At 41.0% G+C, this 25,510-nt stretch overlaps 1 protein-coding gene across 1 annotated transcript in view; it reads left to right on the top strand.

Annotated features, from left to right (window-relative positions):
• LOC147361956 (ATP-binding cassette sub-family C member 4-like) overlaps positions 1-13,975 on the top strand; it is a 221,063-nt gene extending 207,088 nt beyond the window's left edge. The window contains exons 31-32 of the mRNA XM_086328633.1: positions 4,657-4,791; positions 13,592-13,975. Of these exons, the coding sequence (XP_086184759.1) occupies positions 4,657-4,791 (135 nt within the window). The 3' untranslated portion in view covers positions 13,592-13,975. The remainder of the gene's footprint in view (positions 1-4,656; positions 4,792-13,591) is intronic.
• The last annotated feature ends 11,535 nt before the right edge of the window (positions 13,976-25,510 follow it).

Here is a 25,510-nt window from a genome sequence, read left to right as displayed (position 1 = left end):
GCGTGCGCGAAAGAGAGCTAGAGCGTGTGTGCACGTGGGAGAGAGAGTACGTGAGAAAGCGCTTTGGCTCTTCTTTTTATATGTTTTTTCCTCCACTTGGGCCTGCCCTATGCAAATTGGGTTTAGCCAGGAGTGTTGTTTGTTCTGTTTGTTCTGCCTGAAGTCTTCACTCTGGTCCTCGGACCTTCCTTGTCTTTTAGCCACCGCCATTTTGGACTCCTTTTCCCTATTCTACCTACCTAACAATACAAAACAGGCAATAATCACTAATGAGTGGCCAGTAATACCCACAGTTCTTTATGTCTCATGATAATAGAACTGTCTTTTTTGACTTGGACAGTTCCTGGAATATCACTTCCCACCCTACCTCACATGCATTGTCAGATGGGACATCAGTGGGGACACTGAGTAGATACAAGGTTGTCAGAACTGAGGCAGTGCCTGTAGCCTCACTCCCTGAGCTGGATGTGCCCAGGAGTGAGGTCTGGGGAGACAGACGACAGGAGTGGGGCATCCCCAACCAAAGGGATGCCCTAGGCGCCAAACCATGCATCTGGTTACCTGGACTAGACATCACAGTAGGAAGTGGGCTCTACCTGCAGACTTTCATGAGGCATGGGGTGACATTCAAGACTACCCAACAGTGACTCTTAATTTCCAGAAATGTTTTGTGTCAGGCATCCTTAATTGTTCATTTTGTGTTCTTGATGCTAATTGGAAAAGTAACCTTTTATTGCTAGATTTTACCTGTCACTTTGTTCTTACCTCTCAACATTGCATTTCAAAGATTGTCCCCTAAAGCACCATTCTTCCATTATAAATAAATGATGCTGTGAAATTTACCTATTTCAAGCCCTTTTCCAGGCTTTAGACAGAGTAGCAGAAACATGGCTTGATCTCCAGCTCAATTAAGGGTCTGTTCAATTAAATTCTTTGCTCCTAAATGTACCCTAAAGATTTATTTTTGGGTTTTGGTATTATAGCATTAATGGTAGCAGATTCTTTTTATTTTCTAATTCTTAGAAATACTGTCACCTTGGAGTGTGTGGTTGGTTAGGGAAACTGAGGAAGGACAGAATTTGGACATGTCATCTGGTCTCTAGTCTTTCCCATTCTATTGTTTTCCTCTATTTCTTGGCATTGATCACTGAGGAAGGCTTTCTTATCTCTCCTTGCTTTTCTTTGGGACTCTGCATTTAGATGAGTATATCTTTACTTTTCTCCTTTAGCTTCTCTTCATTTATCAGCTATTTAAATAACCTCAGATATGCAGATGACACCACCCTTGTTTCAGAAAGCGAAGAGGAACTGAAGAACTAACTTCTTCATGAATGTGAAAGAAAAGAGTGAAAAAGCTGACTTAAAACTCAGCATTCAAAAAACTAAGATGAGTCCCATCACTCCGTGGCAATAGATGGGGATACAATGGAAACAGTGACAGACTTTATTTTCTTGGACTCCAAAATCACTGCCGATAGTGACTGCAGCCATGAAATGAAAAGACACTTGCTCCTTGAAAGAAAAACTATGACCAACCTAGACAGCATATTAAAAAGCAGAGACGTTACTTTGCTGACAAAGGTCTGTCTAGTTAAAAGCTATGTTTTTCCAGTAGTCATGTATGGATGTGAAAGTTGCACCATAAAGAAAGCTGAGTGTCAAAGAATTGATGCTTTTAAACTGTGGTGTTGGAGAAGACTTTTGAGAGTCCCTTGGACTGCAAGGAGATCAAACCAGTCCATCCTAAAGGAAATCAGTCCTGAATGTTCATTGGAAGGACTGATGCTGAAGCTGAAACTCCAATACTGTGGCCACCTGATGCAAAGACCTGACTCATTTGAAAAGGCCCTGATGCTGGGAAAGGTTGAAGGCAGGAGGAGAAGGGGACGACAGAGGATGAGATGATTGGATGGCATCACTGACTCGATGGACATGAGTTTGAGCGAGCTCTGGGAGTTGGTGATGAACAGGGAGGCCTGGAATGCTGCAGTCCGTGGGGTTGAAAAGAGTCAGACATGACTGAGTGACTGAACTAAGCTGAACTGTCACCTGGTCAGTCCTAAAGTGTTATCACTCAGCACCTGATCTGCAGATGTGAACATATGTATCCTCTGAACAAAGCAGCTTTGTTGCTATTATCAAAATATGTTCATTTATTTAATGCTTTACTTACCGATTTGTTGTTTAGTCACTCAGTCATTTCCACCTCTTTGTGACCCCATGGACTGCAGCACACCAGGCTTCCATGTCCTTCACTATCTCCTAGAGCTTGCTCAAGGAGTCAGTGCTTGCACTGAGTCAGTGATGCCATCCAACCAGCTCATCCTCTGTTGTCCCCTTCTCCTCCTGCTTTCTATCTTTCCCAGAATCAGGGTCTTTTCTAATGAGTTCGCTCTTCACATCAGGTGGCCAAAGTATTGGACTTCAGCTTCAGCATCAGTCTGTTCAATGAATATTCAGGGTTCCTTTAGGATTGACTTGTTTGGTCTTCTTGCAGCCCAGGAACTCTCAAGAGTCTTCTCCAGCACCACAGTTCAAAAGTATCAATTCTTCAGTGCTCAGCCTTCTTTATGGTCCAACTCTTACATCTATACATGACTTCTGGAAAAATCATAGCTTTGACTAGATGGACCTTTGTCAGCAAAGCAATGTCTCTGCTTTTTAATACACTGTCTAGGTTTGTCATAGTTTTTCTTCCAAAGAGTAAGTGTCTTTTACTTACCAATATCTCCTGGTAAATTTCCATAATCTCAAATTTTTCTCTCTTGATGAATGCCTATGAACAAATTAAAGAACTTTTATGAAACAATGTCTGGCCAGTCCCTCCCCAACTTTCTAGTTTTGTCCCACTCTGCTCACCCTCCTTCCTTTACAGCTAAAATCACACTGATGGTCTTTCAGTTCTACAAATTCAGTATTCGCTATCTTACAGTGTGCCCTCTCTAGACTTTTGGATTAGTCTAAGATGACTGTGGTGGCAATGGTGAGATGGTGGGGCTTGGGGTAGATAAGGAAGTGAAGCCAAGTGGACTGCATGATGGATTGAACATGGGATCTGAGGAGAGAGAAAGAAATTGATGTTGGTTTCTGGGTACAGAGACTGAGCATCTAGGTGAGTAGGGAAGACAGAGGGAGAAGGGAGATGCTAGGGTTCTCTTTGGAGCCTGTCACCTTTGTGATGAATGACCTTATTTCTAGGAAAGGATCTTACCCTTCACTGTGGAGCTTCCCTTCTCACTCCTGTGTTGGGAGACCTTCAGTGTAGGACTCCCTGGTTGCGTTCATCATTGATGTCACAGGGAGGTCCCACCAGGAGATGTTAACTTGGCTACTTGTTTATATTTTGTTCTGAACTGCTTGTGGTTGCTGACTCCTCTGGTAGGAATGGCAGGATTAGACCTCAGGGGACCTCTGCACCCACCAGTTACAGAGTTGGGGATTGTCCTCTGTGCTCCATTTACCCCAGGTATAAAGCTTGTATATTTTTCTAGAGCTTCTGATTACCAGTTGGCTTTCAATTCAGCAAAAACATCACCAGTAATGTTCTTTCTCAAAACTTTAATTTTTGAGGCAATCTTATTTTTATTGCTTGCTTTAGAAATATAGACATACCTTGTTTTATTGTGTTTCCCAGATACTGCATTTTTTTTTTTTTTTTTTTACAAATTGAGAGTTTGTCAAAAAACCTACATTAAGCATGTCTGTGGGTGGCATTTTTCCAACAGCATTTGCTCATTTTGTGTCTCTATGTCACCTTTTGGTAATTTCTTACAATATATCAAACATTTTCACTATCATTGAAGTTGCTCTGGTGATCTGTAACATCAATGATCTTTGATATTGCTACTATGACTTACTGAAGTCTCTGATGATAGTTAATATTTTTTAGAAATACTTTATTTTTAAGTTAAGTTATGTACATTGTTTTTTTCATTGTTTCTTCTTTATTGTGCAATAATGCTATTGCACACATGCTTGGGTACACAATAATGTAAACAAAGCTTCTATGTGCCCTGGGAAACCAGAAAATTCATTTGACTCACTTTACTGTGATGTTCATTATATTCTGGAATTCTGAAACTGAACCCACAATAGCTCTGAGGGATGACTGTACCTGTTTCCTTTCTGGAAAGCAAGTGATTGTCTGTTCTGAAAGCTTTAAGGACATAAAGACAAGTCAATCTACTACAAAGTCTAATGTTCCAGAGGGCAGGTGGCCAGCCTGGAGGAGTGGCTGTGGAAGTGACAGATGTTTGATTTTCTTGAATCAAGACATTTCCCAACATTGTGTATCTTATAAATAGCCCTCAAAGCTCAGAGTCTGAGAGCTAAAAGCACTAGTGATAACAAACCCAAAGGCCCTGGGCAGAATATAAAACGCTACAGAGTGTTCAGTTCCAGTAATCATAGTCATGATTAAAGCTTTCATTTTTATGAAAATGAAAGAACTTTCATTTTCTTCCTTTCCTATAACCATATAATAATGAAAGGCTTGGCTGGGCCCTTGTCTCCCAGTGAAACATGGAAATCAAACCATGTAAATACCACCAATCCTACCGCCCAAATTCTCCCTGTCCTGCCCCTTTTTGAGATATTGCCTGAGTTATGTTACTGGGGGATATTGTATGCTAATGGGTTTCTTTCTGCTGTTAACAGGTTTTGGATTCAGGGACACGAAAAGAACATAATCAGCCAAATAATTTGCTGCAAAATAAAAACAGCCTATTTTACAAGATGGTGCAACAACTGGGTGAGGCGAAGGCTGCTGTCCTCAGTAAAATGGCAAAATAGGTGAGGCTGTTGCGGGAAGCTGTAATTAAAATTCGCCTCCAGGATTCACTATTCTCAGGATCTCCACCAAGGGTCTGGGCACAAGTACTCTGTGTTCTTTTCAATAGAAGCCTCCAGAGAGGAAGCTTCATGACTGGGTCTTTGACAACACATGGCAGGTGGAAGGCAGGTCTGCTGGGAATCTGCAGCAGTGCTGGGGGTGGGGTCGGGATGTGTGAACCCTTCTGTCTGCGTGCACCTGTGCCTGAGAGAGAGATTTTGGATTTGACTTTCCACATGTTTGGACTCTAGGTTCAGATTCTCATGGAACATAAGATTTGTTTTTTTCAGACCCTTTACATTCATTCTGATTGGTACTCAACATATTTGTGATACAAGTTCCATCAAATAATATCCAGGAAATTTGAGAGTTTAAGGGGAAAAAAATGGAATATTTCGATTCTAGGAAGATCTTCCAGAGAAAGGTGTAGGTCTCTTCTGTTTCCTAGTCTGTAAAGAAAATTCTTACCTAAAATTATCACTTTCTACCTAATTCTTTGTTGTTTAGAGTTAGGTCCATTTACGCCCCCCTCCACGTTTCCTCTACCTTCTGGACGATGAAATTGTCATCAGGACAAATCAAGAACTCACAATAGCTTCACACTGTAGTCTGAATGGTGCCTGAAGGTTTACAGAGCACTTTCTCATAGATGAGGTATGTGAGGCACTAAGCACTGTGTGTGGTGTGAGGAAGGGGCTCAGTGAGTAACATTCAGGTCACGTGGTATCTTCCTAACAGGGGTGTAGTGGTAACCAAGGTCTGGCTTAAGAGACTTAGCCACTGTCATGCAGCCATCTGCAAGTCTTTCTGGGACCAGGTGGGAGTGGGATTGGGGTTGATGGGAAGATAGAGGGAAGGAAGGAAGGTCTGGTGTTCTTGTCCCTTAACATGTGTGACTCAGGGTGGGATGTGGCTTCCTCATTGAAAATTTATCTCTGGGTGTTAAATTATAGATGTATATTCCATTCTTCATACTTTTCTGTCTTCCCAAGATTTTCACTTTTAAACAGAATAAGATTATTTGTATAATATTTAAAATGCCTTAAAGAAAACATGTTCCAGTATCTTAAGTACTTGTATATGAAAGATTTATCTAAAATGTGGCCTGAGTTCATCACTGTCTCCTCTCAATCCTCTGTAGAAATGAGGAAATGCAGAGCAGGACCTTCCGATGCTCATCAGGTAGCAGACTTCCTGGGTCCCAGAGCTGGCTGAAGAGTTGACAGAACTGGAGTTCATGCTTAGGTTTAGGGAAAAGGAAGTCTGTGTTTTGAACTTTTCATGAGTACTTACATTGTGTGCAAATGTTGAGAAGATGAACAAGGAACTCTGTATTTTTTTATGCCTGAAATTCACAGAGTACTTTTATCCACTAGAGTGTCTCCCAGTCAGTCCATCCCTCCTGACACCTCGAGAGCCAGGAATCTCCCAAACCCTTTTGGTCTTTTGACCTTAGGCATTTCACATCAAAAAGTGGTGTTCCCACCTGTATGTCAAAGTCTTCATTTTAAAACTATATCATCATAACATTGAGTAATGAGAAAAGGAACACAGAATTTTAGATTGGTCCAGATAATAAGATAATAGGATTCAACCCTCTCTTTGTACAGGTGAGGAAACTAAGGTGCTTTAGAAGGAAGGTGGTCCTATATACATAACTGGTGTTAAGCTAGTTTGCAGCAGACACAGAATTAGAAATTTGGTCTTTTAGTAAATATTTTAAATCAAGTGTAACATACATAATGAAGCAGACATAGGTCATAGAATTAGAAATCTTGTGATTTCAGGTCTAGTAATCCTGCACCTACTCTAACAATATTAATGGTAAGTTACATTTGTGTAGTTCTTTATAATTTATATAGTTCTCACATGTATGATTTCATTTACTCTCCTGATGGTCCATTTTTATTCCATGTCATGAATGAGGAGAGTGTGTTCTGAGTGCACCCAAGGTCACAGAGCTGGTCCAGGGAGCACAGAGGGGGATTGCTGAGGGAGGCTGAGTGCTGTCCTCTGTACTACCTTCTGTGTCGAGCCTGAGAACACTGCTCCTGTCACCTGGTAGCCAAGGTAGGGCCAGTCACCGAAGTTCATGGTGACAGAACCTCTCTCTTGGATTTCATTCCTGCCACTGGCTCAGGTCCCTCTACAGAAAAAAATACATTTCTGAATTCTCATGCCATCTTGACATTATTTCTGCATACTCTGCATCCTCTTAGGAGGAGAAGCTGTCAGATTATCAGTTTTTTTAATGTGCAAGCATCAGATATCAATGCATTGTTCAGAGCTATAACACGGGGCACGTTAGCCTAAGTCACGAGGTTTCACTCTATTAGAACAGAATTCATTCATATGAAAAGAAAACCCAACATCTGGAAGAAGGTGCTTCCACATCATATTTTGAATGTGATTGAACTTGTAGCTCAGGAGAGCTGATCACTGTCTGATTGACTTTTTTGGATGATCCATGAAATAGTAGAGAAAGTACCTTTTAGATACAAAAAGCTAAAGGGGGCAGGAGTTCGCTAGGGCTGCCATACAAAAACCAAAGAGTAGGTGACTTATAAAACAGAAACTTATATCCTCACAGCCCTGGGGGTTGGAAGTCTGAGGTAAAGGTGTCAGTGGGGTTGGTTTCCTCTGGGGTCTCACTCCTTGCCTTGTAGACACCATCTTCCCTCTGTGTCTTACATGCTCTTCCCTGTGTGAACCTGTGTCCTGGTCTCTTCTTATGAAAACTCCAGTCTGTTAGATTAGAACCCACCTGTATGATTTCATTTTAACTTTATTTAATTTACTAATTTATTGCCTCTTTAAAGATGTCATCTCCAAATACAGTCACATTCTGAGGTTCTGTGGAGTTTAGGATTTCAACATGTAAAATTGGAGGTGAGAGGGTAACAGGCAAGAAGGCCAGGGGTCTCCAAAAGGAGGAAATAGTCTGCAAGTTTCAGACATTTTTAAATTTCTCTCTTAAGCTGCATGAGGAAACAAACTACTAGTGTTACATTTTTTCCCCTTCTCTGTACAAACTTATATCCGCTGAAAAACAAATGCAAAAAGGCAAAATCATTGTCTGAGGAGGACTTACAAATAGCTGAGAAAAGAAGAGAAACTAACGGCAAAGGAGAAAAGGAAAGATATACCCATTTGAATGCAGAGATCCAAAGAATAGCAAGGAGACATAAGAAAGCCTTCCTCAGTGATCAGTGCAAAGAAATAGAGGAAAGCAGTAGAATGGGAAAGAATAGAGATCTCTTCAAGAAAACTAGAGCTATCAAGGGAACATTTCATGCAAAAATGGGTACAATAAAGGACAGAAATAGTATGGATCTAGCAGAAGCAGAAGATATTAAGAAGAGGTGGCAAGAATACACAGAAGACTATACAAAAAAGATCTTCATGACCCAGATAATCATGATGGTGTGATCACTCACCTAGAGCCAGACCTTCTGGAATGTGAAGTTGAGTGGGCCTTAGGAAGCATCACTATGAACAAAGCTAGTGGAGGTGATGGATTTCCAGTGGAGCTATTTCAAATCCTGAAAGATGATGCTGTGAAAGTGCTGCACTCAATATACCAGCAAATTTGGAAAACTCAACAGTGGCTACAGGACAGGAAAACGTCAGTTTCATTCTAATCCCAAAGAAAGGCAATGACAAAGAATGTTCAAACTACTGCACAGTTGCACTCATCTCACACACTAGCAAAGTAATGCTCAAAATTCTCCAAGCCAGGTTTCAACAGTATGCGAACTCTGAACTTCCAAATGTTCAAACTGGATTTACAGAAAGCAGAGGAACCAGAGATCAAATTGCCAACATCCGTTGGATCATCAAAAAAGCGAGAGAGTTCCAGAAAAATGTCTGCTTTATTGACTATGCCAAAACCTTTGACTCTGTGGATCACAACAAACTGTGGAAAATTCTTCAAGTGATGGGAATACCAGACCACCTTATCTTTCTCCTGGGAAATCTGTATGTAGGTCAGAAAGCAACAGTTAAAACTTAACATGGAACAACAGAGTGGTTTCAAATCTGGAAAGAAGTACATCAAGGCTGTATATTGTCACCCTGCTTATTTAACTTATATGCAGAGTATATCATGAGAAATGTTGGGCTAGATGAAGCACAAGCTGAAATCAAGATTGCCGGGAGAAATTTCAATAACCTCAGATATGCAGATGACACCACCCTTATGGCAGAGAGCAAAGAACTAAAGAGCTTCTTGATGAAAGAGGAGTGAAAAAGATGGCTTAAAACTCAACGCTCAAAAAACGAGAATCATAGCATCTGGTCCCATCACCTCATGGCAAATAGATGGGGAAACAATGGAAACAGTGACAGACTTTATTTTATTGGGCTCCAAAATCACTGCAGATGGTGACTGCAGCCATGAAATTAAAAGACACTTGCTCCTTGGAAGAAAAGTTATGACCCACATGCTGCTAAGTCACTTCAGTCGTGTCTGACTCTGTGAGACCCCATAGACAGCAGCCCACCAGGCTCCCCCGTCTCTGGGATTCTCCAGGCAAGAACACTGGAGTGGGTTGCCATTTCCTTCTCCAATGCATGAAAGTGAAAAGTGAAAGTGAAGTCTCTCAGTCGTGTCTGACTCTATGCGACCCCACGGACTGTCACCTACCAGGCTCCTCTGTCCATGGGATTTTCCAGGCAAGAGTACTGGAGTGGGGTGCCATTGGCATATTAAAAAGCAGAGTTGACATTACTTTGTCAACAAAGGTCCGTCTAGTCAAAGCTATGGTTTTTCCAGCAGTAATGTATGGATATGAGATCAGATGAGATCAGATCAGTCTCTCAGTCGTGTCCGACTCTTTGCGACCCCATGAATCACAGCACACCAGGCCTCCCTGTCCATCAACAACTCCCGGAGTTCGCTCAGACTCACGTCCATCGAGTCAGTGATGCCATCCAGCCATCTCATCCTCTGTCGTCCCCTTCTCCTCCTGCCCCCAATCCCTCCCAGCATCAGAGTCTTTTCCAATGAGTCAACTCTTCGCATGAGGTGGCCAAAGTACGGGAGTTTCAGCTTTAGCATCATTCCTTCCGAAGAAATCCCAGGGCTGATCTCCTTCAGAATGGATATGAGAGTTGGACTATAAAGAAAGCTGAGCACTGAAGAACTGATGCTTTTGAACTGTGGTATTGTAGAAGACTCTTGAGAGTCCCTTGGAGAGCTAGGAAATCCAACCAGTCCATTCTAAAGGAAATCAGTTCTGAATATTCATTGGAAGTACTGATGCTGAAGCTGAAACTCCAATACTTTGGCCACCTGATGTGAAGAACTGACTCATTTGAAAAGGCCCTGATGCTGGGAATGATTGAAGATGGGAGGAGAAGGGGATGACAGAGGATGAGATGATTGGATGACATCACCAACTCAATGGACATGAGTTTGAGTAAGCTCTGGGAGTTGGTGACAAGGAAATCTGGTGTGCTGCAGTCCATGGGTCACAAAGAGTAGGACAGGAGGACAGGACTGAGGGACTGAACTGAACTGATGCAAATTTAAAAAGAGGTTTCTTTTAAAATTCTGTTTGCCATGAAGATACCTCGTTCCACCTGAAGTTAACTTTTCTCAAACTTTGAGCTAACCAATGTGTTTTTCCTATTGAAATGTTTATCTTAAGCTATGTTAATGAACTATGCATTTACCCTAGACTCTGTCTTCAAGTGGGCTCCCCCTAAGACTCAGAACAGACTTGACAAACCAGTGTGGTTTACTCATGCAAATGTTCTCTTAAGCTATGTCAGTGAGACTATATTTGCTTGGAAACCTGAGTTTCCTCAAGATTCATGTCAATCATCTTATGGCCAGGGACAATTCACTTTGTGCCAATGTTATCTCAAAATGCATGTTGTGTGTGAGGGGCCTGGTGCCAGTCTCTGAGTTTTGACACATTTCCTTTCTCTAATTAGCAGACTGCTAGCAGCTATATGGCTCTTCCCTGTAGCTCAGATGGTAAAGAATCTGCCTGAAATGCAGGAGACCCAGGTTAGATCCCTGGGTCAGAAAGATCCTCTGGAGAAGGGAATGGCAATCCACTCCAGTATTCTTGCCTGGAGAATCCCATGGACAGAGGAGCCTGGCGGGCCACAGTCCATGTGGTCACAAAACACCACTACTACTAGTAGCTATATACCATTCGCCTAAAGACTATCAGGGGACACTCTTTCTGCCCCCTTCTGATGTCTATCTCAGAAGCTTTCTCTATCTCTTTTATACTTTAATAAAACTTTATTACACAAAAGCTCTGAGTGATCAAGCCTCGTCACTGGCCCCAAATTGAATTCTTCTCCTCTGGAGGCCAAGAATCATGGCGTCTTTCGTGGTTCAGCAACAGCCTTTCAGAAGGGACATGATTCAGCTCCAAGAATAAATGTCTGCCATCCATTCTGTGGAGAAAGCAATGGCATCCCACTCCAGTACTCTTGCCTGGAAAATCCCATGGGAAGAGGAGCCTGGTAGGCTGCGGTCCATGAGGTTGCTAGGAGTTGGACAATACTGAGCAACTTCACTTTCACTTTTCTCTTTCATGCATTGGAGAAGGAAATGGCAACCCACTCAAGTATTCTTGCCTGGAGAATCCTAGGGATGGGGGAGCCTGGTGGGCTGCTGTCTATGGGGTCGCACACAGTTGGACATGACTGAAGCGACTTAGCAGCATCCATTCTGTTCTGTGATGAAACAGATGTGGTTGAGGATTTTTAAAGTTTCTTTGTTCCCAGTGTGTAACAGAGGTGTCATTTTGTCTATATGAAATCACCTAATACAGCCCAGAAGTTATAAAATTCTCACATCCTAGCTCTAGGCACCTGGCCCAGTTGGATAGATGGAGCAGGCACTTAGCATCCATGTGGCCTTGTGTCCCCCAGGGCCTCTGAGCCTCAGGTCCTCACCTGTGTGTAGGGCAGGATTACAGCCCTGCTGGCTTCTTCACACTTATCACAGGGATCAGATGAGAGAGAAGATGCTTAAGGGCTTTGAGAATATAGAGGGGTTTATAGAGAATATACAGAATATAGAGAATAGTGGGATCAGTTTATAAAAGGCTGTAAATAGAAACCTTGCCTCCCAATAATAAAACAAATATACCCATAGTTCTTCTAGGTCGCTTTTAAGACTCTAAATCAGGGGTCCCCAACTGCTGAAGATCCTTTGCCATATTCAGTTCAGGTATTTCAGACCATGAAGCAACGTCCTTTTCAGTTAAAAGTTGCTAAAAACAATATTTTCTTTATAAAAATTGTATGGAGAAGAGTTATAGAGAAAGGAACCAGACGATTTTGGAAAGAATGTTAAGCAGGAGAAAGTGAATTTTCTTTTGTTCCTTAACTCTTTTTGGTTTCACCAGAAGAGTACATACATATATAATCACAAAATATGTCTAGCTTAAGAAAATGGAGGGTTATGATATGCAATTAACCACCCTCCCCACTCCCACCACAGGTTTTATTACTAAATGCTTCCATTACAATGGAAATAGCCTCAGATTTCAGCCAGTGCAGCCAGTGGCCCCAAGCATTCTTGGAGGGTTTATTTTTCTCCTTAAGTGACATTTAAATATATAGCATTTCATGTGCAGAGCAGGATATGTTAGCAACAAGAGAGTAAGAAAGTGCACTTACTATGAAGGTAGGTGTCCTAGTGCTTTTCTGTTTCGTGTGTGAAGTTCATTCTGTCTCATAATACCTTTGTTTACAGCACCCACAATGCACTTGCGGTCAGGTTCTATAAAAGAGACCTGTAATCATATGTCTAAGCAACTCAGTTTGTGACATGAGTTAGCCTCTGATAGACGATACATTTTTTGTTTTAAAGACTCAAATGAAAATTTTCACATTCTTCTTTGAGGAAAGAGTTTCACTTGAAGTTGTTTTTTGCCCAAACATGTTCAGAGAAGGTTTCACAAGCCCTGACATTATTTTATTTTGTTATGTGCATCTGTAAGGAACTGAGATACAATACAGCTACTAAAACCTGATGATTGTGGAACTTGACAGCACTTCCTTTCCTTTGTGTTCTGCTTATACACTGAGAAACCAGTATCTCTTCCAGTTCAGCTAGAATCTGGTAGAATTCAAGAGCTCAAAGGTCTGGCAGAGATCTGTCCTATTGTTGGGTATCATCTTATATTTTAGAGAAGTCTCTTGGTTGAGTCATTGTTAAAGCATTTGCTTTTCTTTTCATTCTTGGAACCCACTATCCACAGGTCACATTTCTATAGGACTATAACTGCTTTGCCACACAAATTAAACACCAGGATATTTCATACATATATGCCAGTGTTTCAGTGCTTGTCAATCAGAGTTTATAAAATATAAAGATAATAACCCAATATTAATATCCAAATCTGTTATGCTCCTTTTATGTGTGAAAATAACAAACCCTGTTCAGATGTTAGATTTCCTATCCTCTTTGTTACCCTGTTTTTAATTTATTTCAGGGAATAAAATGATTTTGCATGTCAATTTACTGTAGTGATAAAGCATATCTGTGAATCAGAATGATCAGAAATCTAGTAGATCTACATGTTATTTGGCATTACGCCCAGCCCCACTGAGGGTTTTAATGGGGCTACTTCCTCCATAGAATAAATACAGCCCTGGTTTTTTAAAACTGTGCCTCCAACAGTAATATGATTGCTGCACATGAAGAAGGAAACCTGGAAATGTGTTGCCTTAGGAGGAGGACTTTAAAACTTTTAAACATGTTGTTTTTGTCTTTTTTTCCCTCAGGGGTACTTCAAAAGGAGACAGCCAGATATCACTCACAGTGACCATGTGGTTATGAATGTTTCCAGTGGACAGCCCTCAGCCTTCACAATTTTTGAGTCAACACTGTGATTCTCCCATGAGGTCATGTCTATTCCAAAGGCCTTTTTCCAATAGGTTTTGCACTGCATAAACTATATTCTACTTTTTTTTTTTTACACCAGCAACAAATATTTACACATTACAAAATGGGAGATCTCCAACCTCAGTGATTTCAATCTCTTGAAAAAGGAATTATGATGTTTATTTAAATGTTATATTACTTGCTTTCTTATCCAAATCAGAGGTGCAGGCCACCAATAAAAGCTGTCTCCCAGGTTTTGTGTCTTGAGAGACTCCAGAGCCAAACTCATTTTCTAAGATTTGAGACAAAGTTGTCACAGATGTTTTTTTACTGTTCCCCGAATTACATATTACTTTCCAATTATATCAGGGATTCTGTTTATTTGAAGACTGTGTGAAGTTACTGATTTGTGTCCACTTCCTTTAACATGACTAGGATCCATTTTCCCACCAAAAGACCTATGATTAAAATACTATAGAGAAAACTGATAGGATAAACATACAATATACTATAGTTTAAGTAACCAAAAAAAAAAGGGGGGGGGGTATATGGTTAAATACAGAAGGACAATATCATATGTTCTGAAAGAGAAGAAAGAGAAAATACGCTTTCTTAAAATAGGAGCCCTTCTAGGGGATTTGCTAATGAAGGACAGACATGTGCTAGACTGTCTTCTAGATAGAGGATTTTATTTTTTTTACGTTAAAAATTGTGGTAAAGTATATATAACATAAGGCTTCCCTGGTGGTGCAGAGGTTAGATAAATTTTGCCATATAACCATTTTCAGTCACATAATCCAGTGGCATTAATCACATTGACAGTATTGTGAAGCCACATTGTCTGGGTAACTTTTGGTAATTATGTGCTTCCTCTTCAGTGTGTTATTTCTGCAGAGTCGTTTTGATAAGTTTCATTTTTCTAGGAGGAATCTGTTTCCTGTGAGTTTTGAGCTTGATTGGCATACATTTATTCACAATGTCTTATATGTTTAATCTCTGCAGCATCTCTAACTGTGTTCTTTTGGCTTTTTAATTTTATTTTAGCCTTCTTTTTTATGAATTATCTTGTATAACTTTTTCATGTTTTCAAAGAATCACCTTTCTGCTTGATTGATGCTCTCTTTTTCCCCTAGTTCATCATATGATTCTTTCCTTCAACTTTTCCTTAACTTTGAGGTTTTTCCTCTAAATTCTTAAATTGAAAAGAGATTAACATCATTATTTTTCTAACATAAATATATAAAGCTGACTTTTCCCCCCTAAAATCCACTTTAGCTACAATCTGCAAGTTTTGGTACTCACCACCGTCAATAGCCATAGTATTATGTATTTTCTAATTCCTAATTTAATTAATTAACTATATCTTTTACCCATGAGTTATTCATGAGTATAATGTTCTCTAAATTTCAAATGCTAATGGATTTTTTTATTAGATTCAGCCATGTGGAACTGCTAACATTCAATCTTTTTATAAACTATAAAGTAGCAGTTTCATATGGTTCAACATATAGTTTTCTTTTGTTATTAACATATAACTTAATTTCATTTGGTCAGACAACATTAGATTGTGAATTTTAAACCAAAGGTAACCACGTTCACACTAAAGGTCCTTGTTTCTACCATTTTGTATTTTATTGGGGTTTTTTAAAATGTTATATGTACATGTGTAACCAGTAATTTTCAATAAAAGTCCTCCCTGAATACTGGAATGTTTTCTGATACGTGTTGCAGGCTGGCTTTCTGGTATGCAGACTCGGATGGAGTTTAGTTCTGGGATGTGTATTGGGGGTGCCCTTGGGGTCAACACTGTGGAATCAGGAGGGAAGAAACAGGGTAAAGCAGAGGGAAGGATCACTGGCCAGACGACCTGAGCTCACCCCATGAGAGTTTGGAGTGATGCTGACCTTTCAGGGTTGTCCTGACACATTCAATGACCAGGCCTTTATACCTCCATCTGGATGGATCATTGCACTTAGGCTGCCCACACAGGGGCTAGTGGTTTAAGGTTACCCACTGGCAGCACTAACAGCTGCTGGATAACAAGTCCTTGAAGGGAGGTCAGGACAGTATGTCTTCATGTTCTCCCTGGGCATGTATCACAGCTCCAGAGGTAGGTGATGAGGGTGTACTGTGGGGGAAACTCTTGATGACTGATGTTTAAGGCAAAATGATGACTCAGCGATTCTCCTCAATACCCTCTGGTCTGAGAAGGTCCATGTAGTAGAGAAATCCTCATTCTCCAGGGTCAGCCCAGTTGTCGCCTCTTCTAGGAAGTCACATTAAGATCAGTCATCATCCTAGGTAACTCAGATTTGTGTATTACTCTGAGCGCCTCTCATGTTAAACTGAACCGTACTTGGTTAGTGTCCTGTTGTCACCATCTTGAGATACTTCATTTTTAAACAAGGGGCCTGTTCTTTCTGTTATGCATGTAGCCTGCCCTGAGTGTGACTGGTTACACGTGGTCTTTTTCTCATCTAGTATAAGGCACTTGAAACTGTGCCCTGTTCACTTTTTAATTATGTCTTCCAGCAGAGTATCTGTACATAGAGGGTGCTCAGCAAATGTTTGTTGAATGAATAAATGATAACCTAGAGCAAGCCTTCCTTCTCAATTTTATAATTTTGAGCTTTTAAGAGGTAGCCTGGGATAACAGAAAGCCCTGGTTTTGGAGTCAGTCACACTGATCTGTGGGTTCTTTCTTTACTACTCACTAGCACTGTGGGTGTGGGAAAGCAGTTACCACCCAAGGTGCCAGGACATTAGAATGGCACCATCCTTGACAAAATAGGCTCTGGACACTTACAGTCATGTAGTCTTAGTTACATGCTCGGGTAAGCATCTCAACCTCTGAATCTCAGCTTCTTTGTCTGAAAATTGAATATAGTTTCTGCTCTTGAACCATCGCTTTGGTTGGGATGATGGATGGACTAAGAGCATCCAAAGACCCAGGGTGGAATCACTGACCTTGGTTATTCTTATCACCAGAAGAGCATAACAGGATGGGTGTGGATGAAGGAGATTTGTAGATTGAAGAAAGTGTACTTGAGGAGGTCCACATCTGATGGCCTAAACCAAACTGTTCTTCCTGCACATGTGGTTAAAATGACACAAGCACACGGGGAGAAGCACAAACTCTGGAGTCAGGGACGAATACTGGCTCCTCTGGGCACTGATTTGCTATGGATTCAAGTTCTGCTACCTGGTAAATATGGGCTCTTAAGGTTGGGAACTACACAAGAGAAGACTCTATACATGGACATCACCAGATGGTCAACACCGAAATCAGATTGATTATATTCTTTGCAGCCAAAGATGGAGAAGCTCTATACAGTCAGCAAAAACAAGAGCAGGAGATGACTGTGGCTCAGATCATGAACTCCTTATTGCCAAATTCAGACTTAACCTGAAGACAGTAGGGAAAAATACTAGACCATTCAGGTATGACCTAAATCAAATCCCTTATGATTAAACAGTGGAAGTGAGAAATCGATTTAAGGGACGAGATCTGATAGAGAGAGTGCCTGATGAACTATGGAATGAGGTTCGTGACATTGTACAGGAAACGGGGATCAAGACCATCCCCATGGAAAAGAAATGCAAAAAAGCAAAATGGTTGTCTGGGGAGGCCTTACAAATAGCTGTGAAAAGAAGAGAAGCGAAAAGCAAAGGAGAAAAGGAAAGATATAAGCATCTGAATGCAGAGTTCCAAAGAATAGCAAGAAGAGATAAGAAAGCCTTCTTCAGCGATCAATGCAAAGAAATAGAGGAAAACAACAGAATGGGAAAGACTAGGGATCTCTTCAAGAAAATCAGAGATACCAAAGGAACATTTCATGCAAAGATGGGCTTGATAAAGGACAGAAATGGTATGGACCTAACAGAAGCAGAAGATATTAAGAAGAGATGGCAAGAATACACAGAAGAACTGTACAAAAAAATCTTCATGACCCAGATAATCACGATGGTGTGATCACTGGCCTAGAGCCAGACATCCTGGAATGTGAAGTCAAGTGGGCCTTAGAAAGCATCACTATAAACAAAGCTAGTGGAGGTGATGGAATTCCAGTTGAGCTATTCCAAATCCTGAAAGATGATGCTGTGAAAGTGCTGCACTCAATATGCCAGCAAATTTGGAAAACTCAGCAGTGGCCACAGGACTGGAAAAGGTCAGTTTTCATTCCAATCCCAAAGAAAGGCAATGCCAGAGAATGCTCACACTACCACACAGTTGCACTCATCTCACACGCTAGTAAAATAATGCTCAAAATTCTCCAAGCCAGGCTTCAGCAATATGTGAACCGTGAACTTCCTGATGTTCAAGCTGGTTTTAGAAAAGGCAGAGGAACCAGAGATCAAATTGCCAATATCCGCTGGATCATGGACAAAGCAAGAGAGTTCCAGAAAAGCATCTATTTCTGCTTTATTGACTATGCCAAAGCCTTTGACTGTGTGGATCACAATAAACTGTGGAAAATTCTAAAAGAGATGGGAATACCAGACCACCTGATCTGCCTCTTGAGAAATTTGTATGCAGGTCAGGAAGCAGCAGTTAGAACTGGACATGGAACAACAGACTGGTTCCAAATAGGAAAAGGAGTTCATCAAGGCTGTATATTGTCACCTTGTTTATTTAACTTATATGCAGGGTACATCATAAGAAATGCTGGGATGGATGAAGCACAAGCTGGAATCAAGATTGCCGGGAGAAATATCAATAACCTCAGATATGCAGATGACACCACCCTTATGGCAGAAAGTGAAGAGGAACTCAAAAGCCTCTTGATGAAAGTGAAAGTGGAGAGTGAAAAAGTTGGCTTAAAGCTCAACGTTCAGAAAACGAAGATCATGGCATCTGGTCCCATCACTTCATGGGAAATAGATGGGGAAACAGTGGAAACAGTGTCAGACTTTATTTTTCTGGGCTCCAAAATCACTGCAGATGGTGACTGCAGCCATGAAATTAAAAGACGCTTACTCCTTGGAAGGAAAGTTATGGCCAAGCTAGATAGCATATTCAAAAGCAGAGACATTACTTTGCTAACAAAGGTTCGTCTAGTCAAGGCTATGGTTTTTCCTGTGGTCATGTATGGATGTGAGAGTTGGACTGTGAAGAAGGCTGAGCGCCGAAGAATTGATGCTTTTGAACTGTGGTGTTGGAGAAGACTCTTGAGAGTCCCTTGGACTGCAAGGAGATCCAACCAGTCCATTCTGAAGGAGATCAGCCCTGGGATTTCTTTGGAAGGAATGATGCTAAAGCTGAACCTCCAGTACTTTGGCCACCTCATGCGAAGAGTTGACTCATTGGAAAAGACTCTGATGCTGGGAGGGATTGGGGGCAAGAGGAGAAGGGGACGACAGAGGATGAGATGGCTGGATTGCATCACTGACTCGATGGACGTGAGTCTGAGTGAACTCTGGGAGCTGGTGATGGACAGGGAGGCCTGGAGTGCTGCGATTCATGGGGTTGCAAAGAGTCAAACACGACTGAGCGACTGATCTGATCTGATCTGATCTGAAGGTTGGGAAGCCCACTGTGGTTCAGTGTCTTTGAAAGTTGAGGTGGGGATAGTATGATTCACAGAGGGCTTCTGCAAAGATTAACTGTGACAGTGATCCTCACAGTGTGGACTGTGCACTAGTGCCAGTTCATGACCTGTTTGTAACCCAGTTAGAAGTAAGTACAGGAAATTCAAAAAAGCTAGAAACTCACGAACATCTGTGTTGCTGTGACATCCACCCTCAGGATAGGTGGGATCCTGAACACGCTGGGGACCAATGTGAGGGTTGCACAATGGGGGTAAGGGCCCATGGCTGAGCTGCACATTAGCCGTGCATAGTGGATCATTGATTAGGTAGCAATGGGCTGAAAATGTAAAGTTAGATAATCCCAGACATATAAGAAACAATGTGGGATATGTTCAGTGCTTTTGAACAATGCTGTATATGGCATTAGCTGTCAATCAGTACTACCCTTTATAGCACTATCCACTTTATTAATTGTTACCATCATATTGAACTTAAAATTAGAGCACACAGGCTTTCAAAAGGCCCTATTGTACATTATTAATATTTTCACTTCAGTTAAGTTCACTCAGTCATGTCCGATTCTTTGTGACCCCATGATCCACAGCACACCAGGCCTCCTTGTCCATCACCAGCTCCTGGAATTTACCCAAACCCATGTCCATTGAGTTGCTGATGCCATCCAACCATCTCATCCTCTGTCTTCCCCTTCTCCTCCTGTCCTCAATCTTTCCCAGCATCAGGGTCTTTTCCAATGAGTCAGCTCTTTGCATCAGGTGGCCAAAGTATTGGAGTTTCAGCTTCTACATCAGTCCTTCCAATGAACAACCAGGACTGATCTTTAGGATGGACTGGTTGGACTTCTTTGCAGTCCAAGGGACTCTCAAGAGTCTTCTCCAAGACCACACTTCAAAATCATCAATTCTTTGGCACTCAGCTTTCCTTATAGTCCAACTCTCACATCCATACATGACCATAGGAAAAACTATGCATAGCCTTGACTAGATGGACCTTTGTTTGCAAAGTGATGTCTCTGCTTTTGAATATGCTATCTAGGTTGGTCATAACTTGCCTTCCAAGGAGTAAGCATCTTTTAATTCCATGGCTGCAATCACCATCTGTAGTGATTTTGGAGCCCAGAAAAATAAAGTCTGACACTGTTTCCACTGTTTTCCCATCTATTTCCCATGAAGTGGTGGGACCAGATACCATGATCTTCGTTTTCTGAATGTTGAGCTTTAAGCCAACTTTTTCACTCTCCTCTTTCACTTTCATCAAGAGGCTCTTTAGTTCTTCTTCACTTTCTGCCATAAGGGTGGTGTCATCTGCCTATATGAGGTTCTTGATATTTCTCCAGGCAATCTTGATTCCAGCTTGAGCTTCCTCCAGCCCAGTGTTTCTCATGATGTACTCTGCATATAAGTTAAATAAGCGGGGTGACAATATACAGCCTTGACGTACTTTTTTTTTTTTTTTTCCTATTTGGAACCAGTCTGTTGTTCCATGTCCAGTCCTAACTGTTGCTTCCTGACCTGCATACACGTTTGTCAAAAGGCAGGTCAGGTGGTCTGGTATTCCCATCTCTTTCAGAATTTTCCACAGTTTATTGTGATCCACACAGTCAAAGGCTTTGGCATAGTCAATAAAGCCGAAATAGATGATTTTCTGGAACTCTCTTGCTTTTTCAATGATCCAGAGGGTGTAGGCAATTTGATCTCTGGTTCCTCTACCTTTTCTAAAACCAGCTTGAACATCTGAAAGTTCATGGTTCATGTATTGTTGAAACCTAGCTTGGAGAATTTTGAGCATTACTTTACTAGTGTGTGAGATGAGTGCAATTGTGCAGTAGTTTGAGCATTCTTTGACATTGCCTTTCTTTTGGGTTGGAATGAAAACTGAACTTTTCCAGTCCTGTGGCCACTACTGAGTTTTCCAAATTTGGTGACATATTGAGTGCAGCACTTTCACAGCATCATCTTTTAGGATTTGATATAGCTTAGGTGGAATTCCATCACCTCAACTAGCTTTGTTCATAGTGATGCTTCCTAAGGTCCACTTGACTTCACATTCTAGGATATCTGGCTCTAGGTGAGTGTGAGTGATCACACCATTGTGATTATAAGGGTCATGAATATCTTTTTTGTACAGTTCTTCTGTGTATTCTTGCCACCTCTTCTTAATATCTTCTGTTTCTGTTAGGTCCATACCATTTCTGTCCTTTATTGAGCCCATCTTTGCATGAAGTGTTCCCTTGGGTTCTGTAATTTCCTTGTAATATCGCTAGTCTTTCCCATTCTATTGTTTTCCTCTATTTCTTTGCATTGATCGCTGAGGAAGGCTTTCTTATCTCTCCTTGCTCTTCTTTGGAATTCTGCATTTAAATGTGTATATCTTTCCTTTTCTCCTTTCATTTTCACTTCTCTTCTTTTCACAACTATTTGCAAGGCCTCCTCAGACAGCCATTTGCTTTTTTGCATTTCTTTTTCTTGGGGATGGTCTTGATCCCTGTCTCCTGTACAATGTCATGAACCTCCGTCCATAATTCATCAGGTACTCTGTCTATCAAATCTAGTCCCTTAAATCTATTTCTCACTTCCACTCTATAGTCATAAGTGATTTGATTTAGGTCCTATCTGAGTGGTCTCGTGGTTTTCCCCAACTTAAGTCTGAATTTAGCAATAAGGAGTTCATGATGTGAGCCATAGTCAGTTCCCAGTCTTGTTTTTGCTGACTGTATAGAGCTTCTCCATCTTTGGCTGCAAAGAATACAATCAATCTGATTTTGGTGTTGACCATCTGGTGATGTGCATGTGTTGAGTCTTCTCTTGTGTTGTTGGAAGAGGGTGTTTGTTATGACCAGTGTGTTCTCTTGGCAAAATTCTATTAGCCTTTTCCTGCTTCATTCTGTACTCCAAGGCCAAATCTGCCTGTTACTCTAGGTGTTTCTTGACTTCCTACTTTTGCATTTCAGTCCCCTATAATAAACGGACATCTTTTTTGGGTGTTAATTCTAAAAGGTCTTGTAGGCCTTCATAAAACCATTCAACTTCAACTTCTTCAGTATTACTGGTTGGGGCATAGACTTGGACTACCGTGATATTGAATGGTTTGCCTTGGAAATGAACAGAGATCATTCTGTCATTTTTGAGATTGCATCCAAGTACTGCATTTTGGACTCTTTTGCTGACTATGATGACTACTCCATTTCTTCTAAGGGATTCCTGCCCACAGTAGTAGATATAATGGTCATTTGAGTTAAATTCACCCATTCCCATCCATCTTAGTTTGCTGATTCCTAGAATGTCGATGTTCACTCTTGCCATCTCCTGTTTGACCACTTCCAATTTGCCTTGATTCATGGACTTAACATTCCAGATTCCTCTGCAATATTGCTCTTTATAGCATTGAACCTTGTTTCTATCACAAGTCTCATCCTCAACTGGATGTTGTTTTTGCTTTGGCTCCATCCCTTCATTCTTTCTGGAGTTAATTCCCCACTAATCTCCAGTAGCATATTGGGCACCTACCGACCTGGGGAGTTCATCTTCCAGCTCCTATCTTTTTGCCTTTTTATACTGTTAATGGGGTTCTCAAGGCAAGAATACTGAAGTGGTTTGCCACTCCCTTCTCCAGTGGACCACATTCTGTCAGACCTCTCCACCATGACCCACCTGTCTTGGATGGCCCCACATGGCAGGGCTTAGTTTCATTGAGTTAGACAAGGCTGTGGTCTGCGTGATCAGATTTTTAATAGCATTAAAAAGTTAGAAATAAGTAAACTCCTGTTTAAGTTTAAAGTGTTTGTTTCAAGTCTAAAAACAATACTGTGCATGTATTTTTACCGATTCTATTCTTGAATCAACAGCATTGTCCTAAGTTTGAAGAAGGTCTCTGGAAGCACAACAGACCACTTTTAAACCTTCAGAGATTTTTAAAACACAAGGTTTTAAGTGTAAGCTATTAATTTTCCTTTAAAAGTAGAAAGAATATGGATTAACTGAGTTTTTGTTTTTTAAACCTAATGTTCTAAGGAAAGTGTTTCTTTTCTTAAAAAAACTAGAACAGCAATATGTGTTGAAAACTGGGAGAAATATATATTTATTTGAATTTAGACCTAAAAAATAACATTACTAATAGGAATCACATGCCCCAGCCCTATGAGACCTTCATCTGTACTTCACGCCCATCTGATTTGACTTAGGAGTCAAACTGGGATGTGTGATTTTTTTTTTTTTTTTGAGAAGAACCAAGGTTAAGACTTAGGCACACTAAGAATGCTCTACAAGAAGTTTACATTGGATGGTTCTGACTGAATTCACTCTTTCACTCAGTAACCATGCTCACAAGTATCCATTCCAATAGGTGGAAGCCTTGGGTATTCCAAAACAGTGTTTGATCCAAAAGCTTATCATATTTAATTCTGGAGGACATTACATGAAAAACTTTTTTTTTTTTAGGTAATTTCCCCCTTTATTTTATTTATTTATTTTATTGGAGGCTAATTACTTTGCAATATTGAATTGGTTTTGCCATACATCAACATGAATCCGCCACGGGTGTACAAGTGTTCCCCGTCCTGAACCCCTCTCCCACCTCCTTCCCCATCCCTTCCCTCTGGGTCATCCCAGTGCACCAGCCCTGAGCACCCTGTGTTATGCATTGTACTTGGACTGGCGATTCATTTCACATATGATATTATACGTGTTTCAATGCCATTCTCCCAAATCATCTCACCCTCACCCTCTCCCACAGAGTCCAAAAGACTGTTCTATACATCTGTCTCTTTTGTTGTCTCGCATACAGGGTTATCATTACCATCTTTCTAAATTCCATATATATGCATTCAGTTCAGTTCAGTTCAGTCGGTCAGTCGTGTCCGACTCTTTGCGACCCCCTGAATTGCAACATGCCAGGCCTCCCTGTCCATCACCAACTCCCGGAGTTCACTCAGACTCACGTCCATCGAGTCAGTGATGTCATCCAGCCATCTCATCCTCTGTCGTCCCCTTCTCCTCCTGCCCCCAATCCCTCCCAGCATTAGAGTCTTTTCCAGTGACTCAGCTCTTCGCATGAGGTGGCCAAAGTACATGAGTTTCAGCTTTAGCATCATTCCTTCCAAAGAAATCCCAGGGCTGATCTCCTTCAGAATGGACTGGTTGGATCTCCTTGCAGTTAGTATACTGTATTTGTGTTTTTCTTTCTGGCTTATTTTGCTCTGTATAATAGGAGGCTCCAGTTTTATCCACCTCATTAGAACTGATTCAAATGTATTCTTTTTTAATGGCTAAGTAATGGTCCATTGTGTATATGTACCACAGCTTTCTTATCCATTCATCTGAATTTTGCAGACTTCCCAGACAAAAAATGAGTCTCTGAAATGGAGTTTATCTCACATTAGAAATGTCATAAGTAAATAATGATAAACAGAGGACTGATGGCTTTTAAATGCTACATTTTACAACACTAAAAATTTTAAAAATCCATGAGTTTATACTGATTTTTATAAGACATAAAATAGATAATAGGAAGGGAAAGCCCTTTTTTGCAGTAGAAGGTCAATTGACAAATGTAGACAGATTGACAGAAAAGTAGCAGCCATCCTTGTCATAAATAATTCAGACAAAATTCATCATTGTCTGAATGTACAGTGAAAGTTCGGGGGTTGGAGGAGTCAGCATTTTCATGGACTCCAAGTATCTTCTCAGACTAATTCTTTAGGAAAGAATTATATTTTCAAAGTAGAAATATCTGGCAAGCACCTGGCTAAGCAAGTAACCAGAATAAATATTAATAGTGAACCTACTGACACCCTTGGCTTTTTTTCTTGTTCCCTTAAAAATTTAAGTATCATTGATTTACAATGTTGTGTTAATTTCTGCTCTACAGCAGTGATTCAGTTACACATACATACATTCTTTTAAGGTAAATAAGCAGGGTGACAATATGCAGGTCATACTCCTTTCCCAATTTTGACCCAGGCGGTTGTTCCATGTGCAGTTCTAACTGTTGCTTCTCCGCCCACATACAGGTTTCTCAGGACACAGGTAAGGTGGTCTGGGATTCCCATCTCTTTAAGTTTTCCAGTTGGTTGTGATCTACCTACAGAGTCCAAGGCTTTAGCATAGTCAACGAAGCAGATGTTTTTCTGAGCAGAAACCATATGGCCCGCAAAGCCTGGAAATGTACTTCCTGGTCCTTTACAGGAAAACTCTGCCCACCCTGCCCCAGAGCTCTGCTGTTCTAAGCGAGGCCTGTGGACCAGCAGCATCGGCTGGCCTGGAATTAGAACACGG

This window comes from Bos grunniens, chromosome 12 (genome assembly GCF_055505025.1).
Source record: "Bos grunniens cultivar Pamir isolate PY7600 chromosome 12, Bosgru_T2T1.0, whole genome shotgun sequence".
NCBI lineage: Eukaryota > Metazoa > Chordata > Mammalia > Artiodactyla > Bovidae > Bos > Bos grunniens.
Note: the sequence above shows the minus strand (reverse complement) of the source record. Positions and strands in the feature narration are given on the sequence as shown.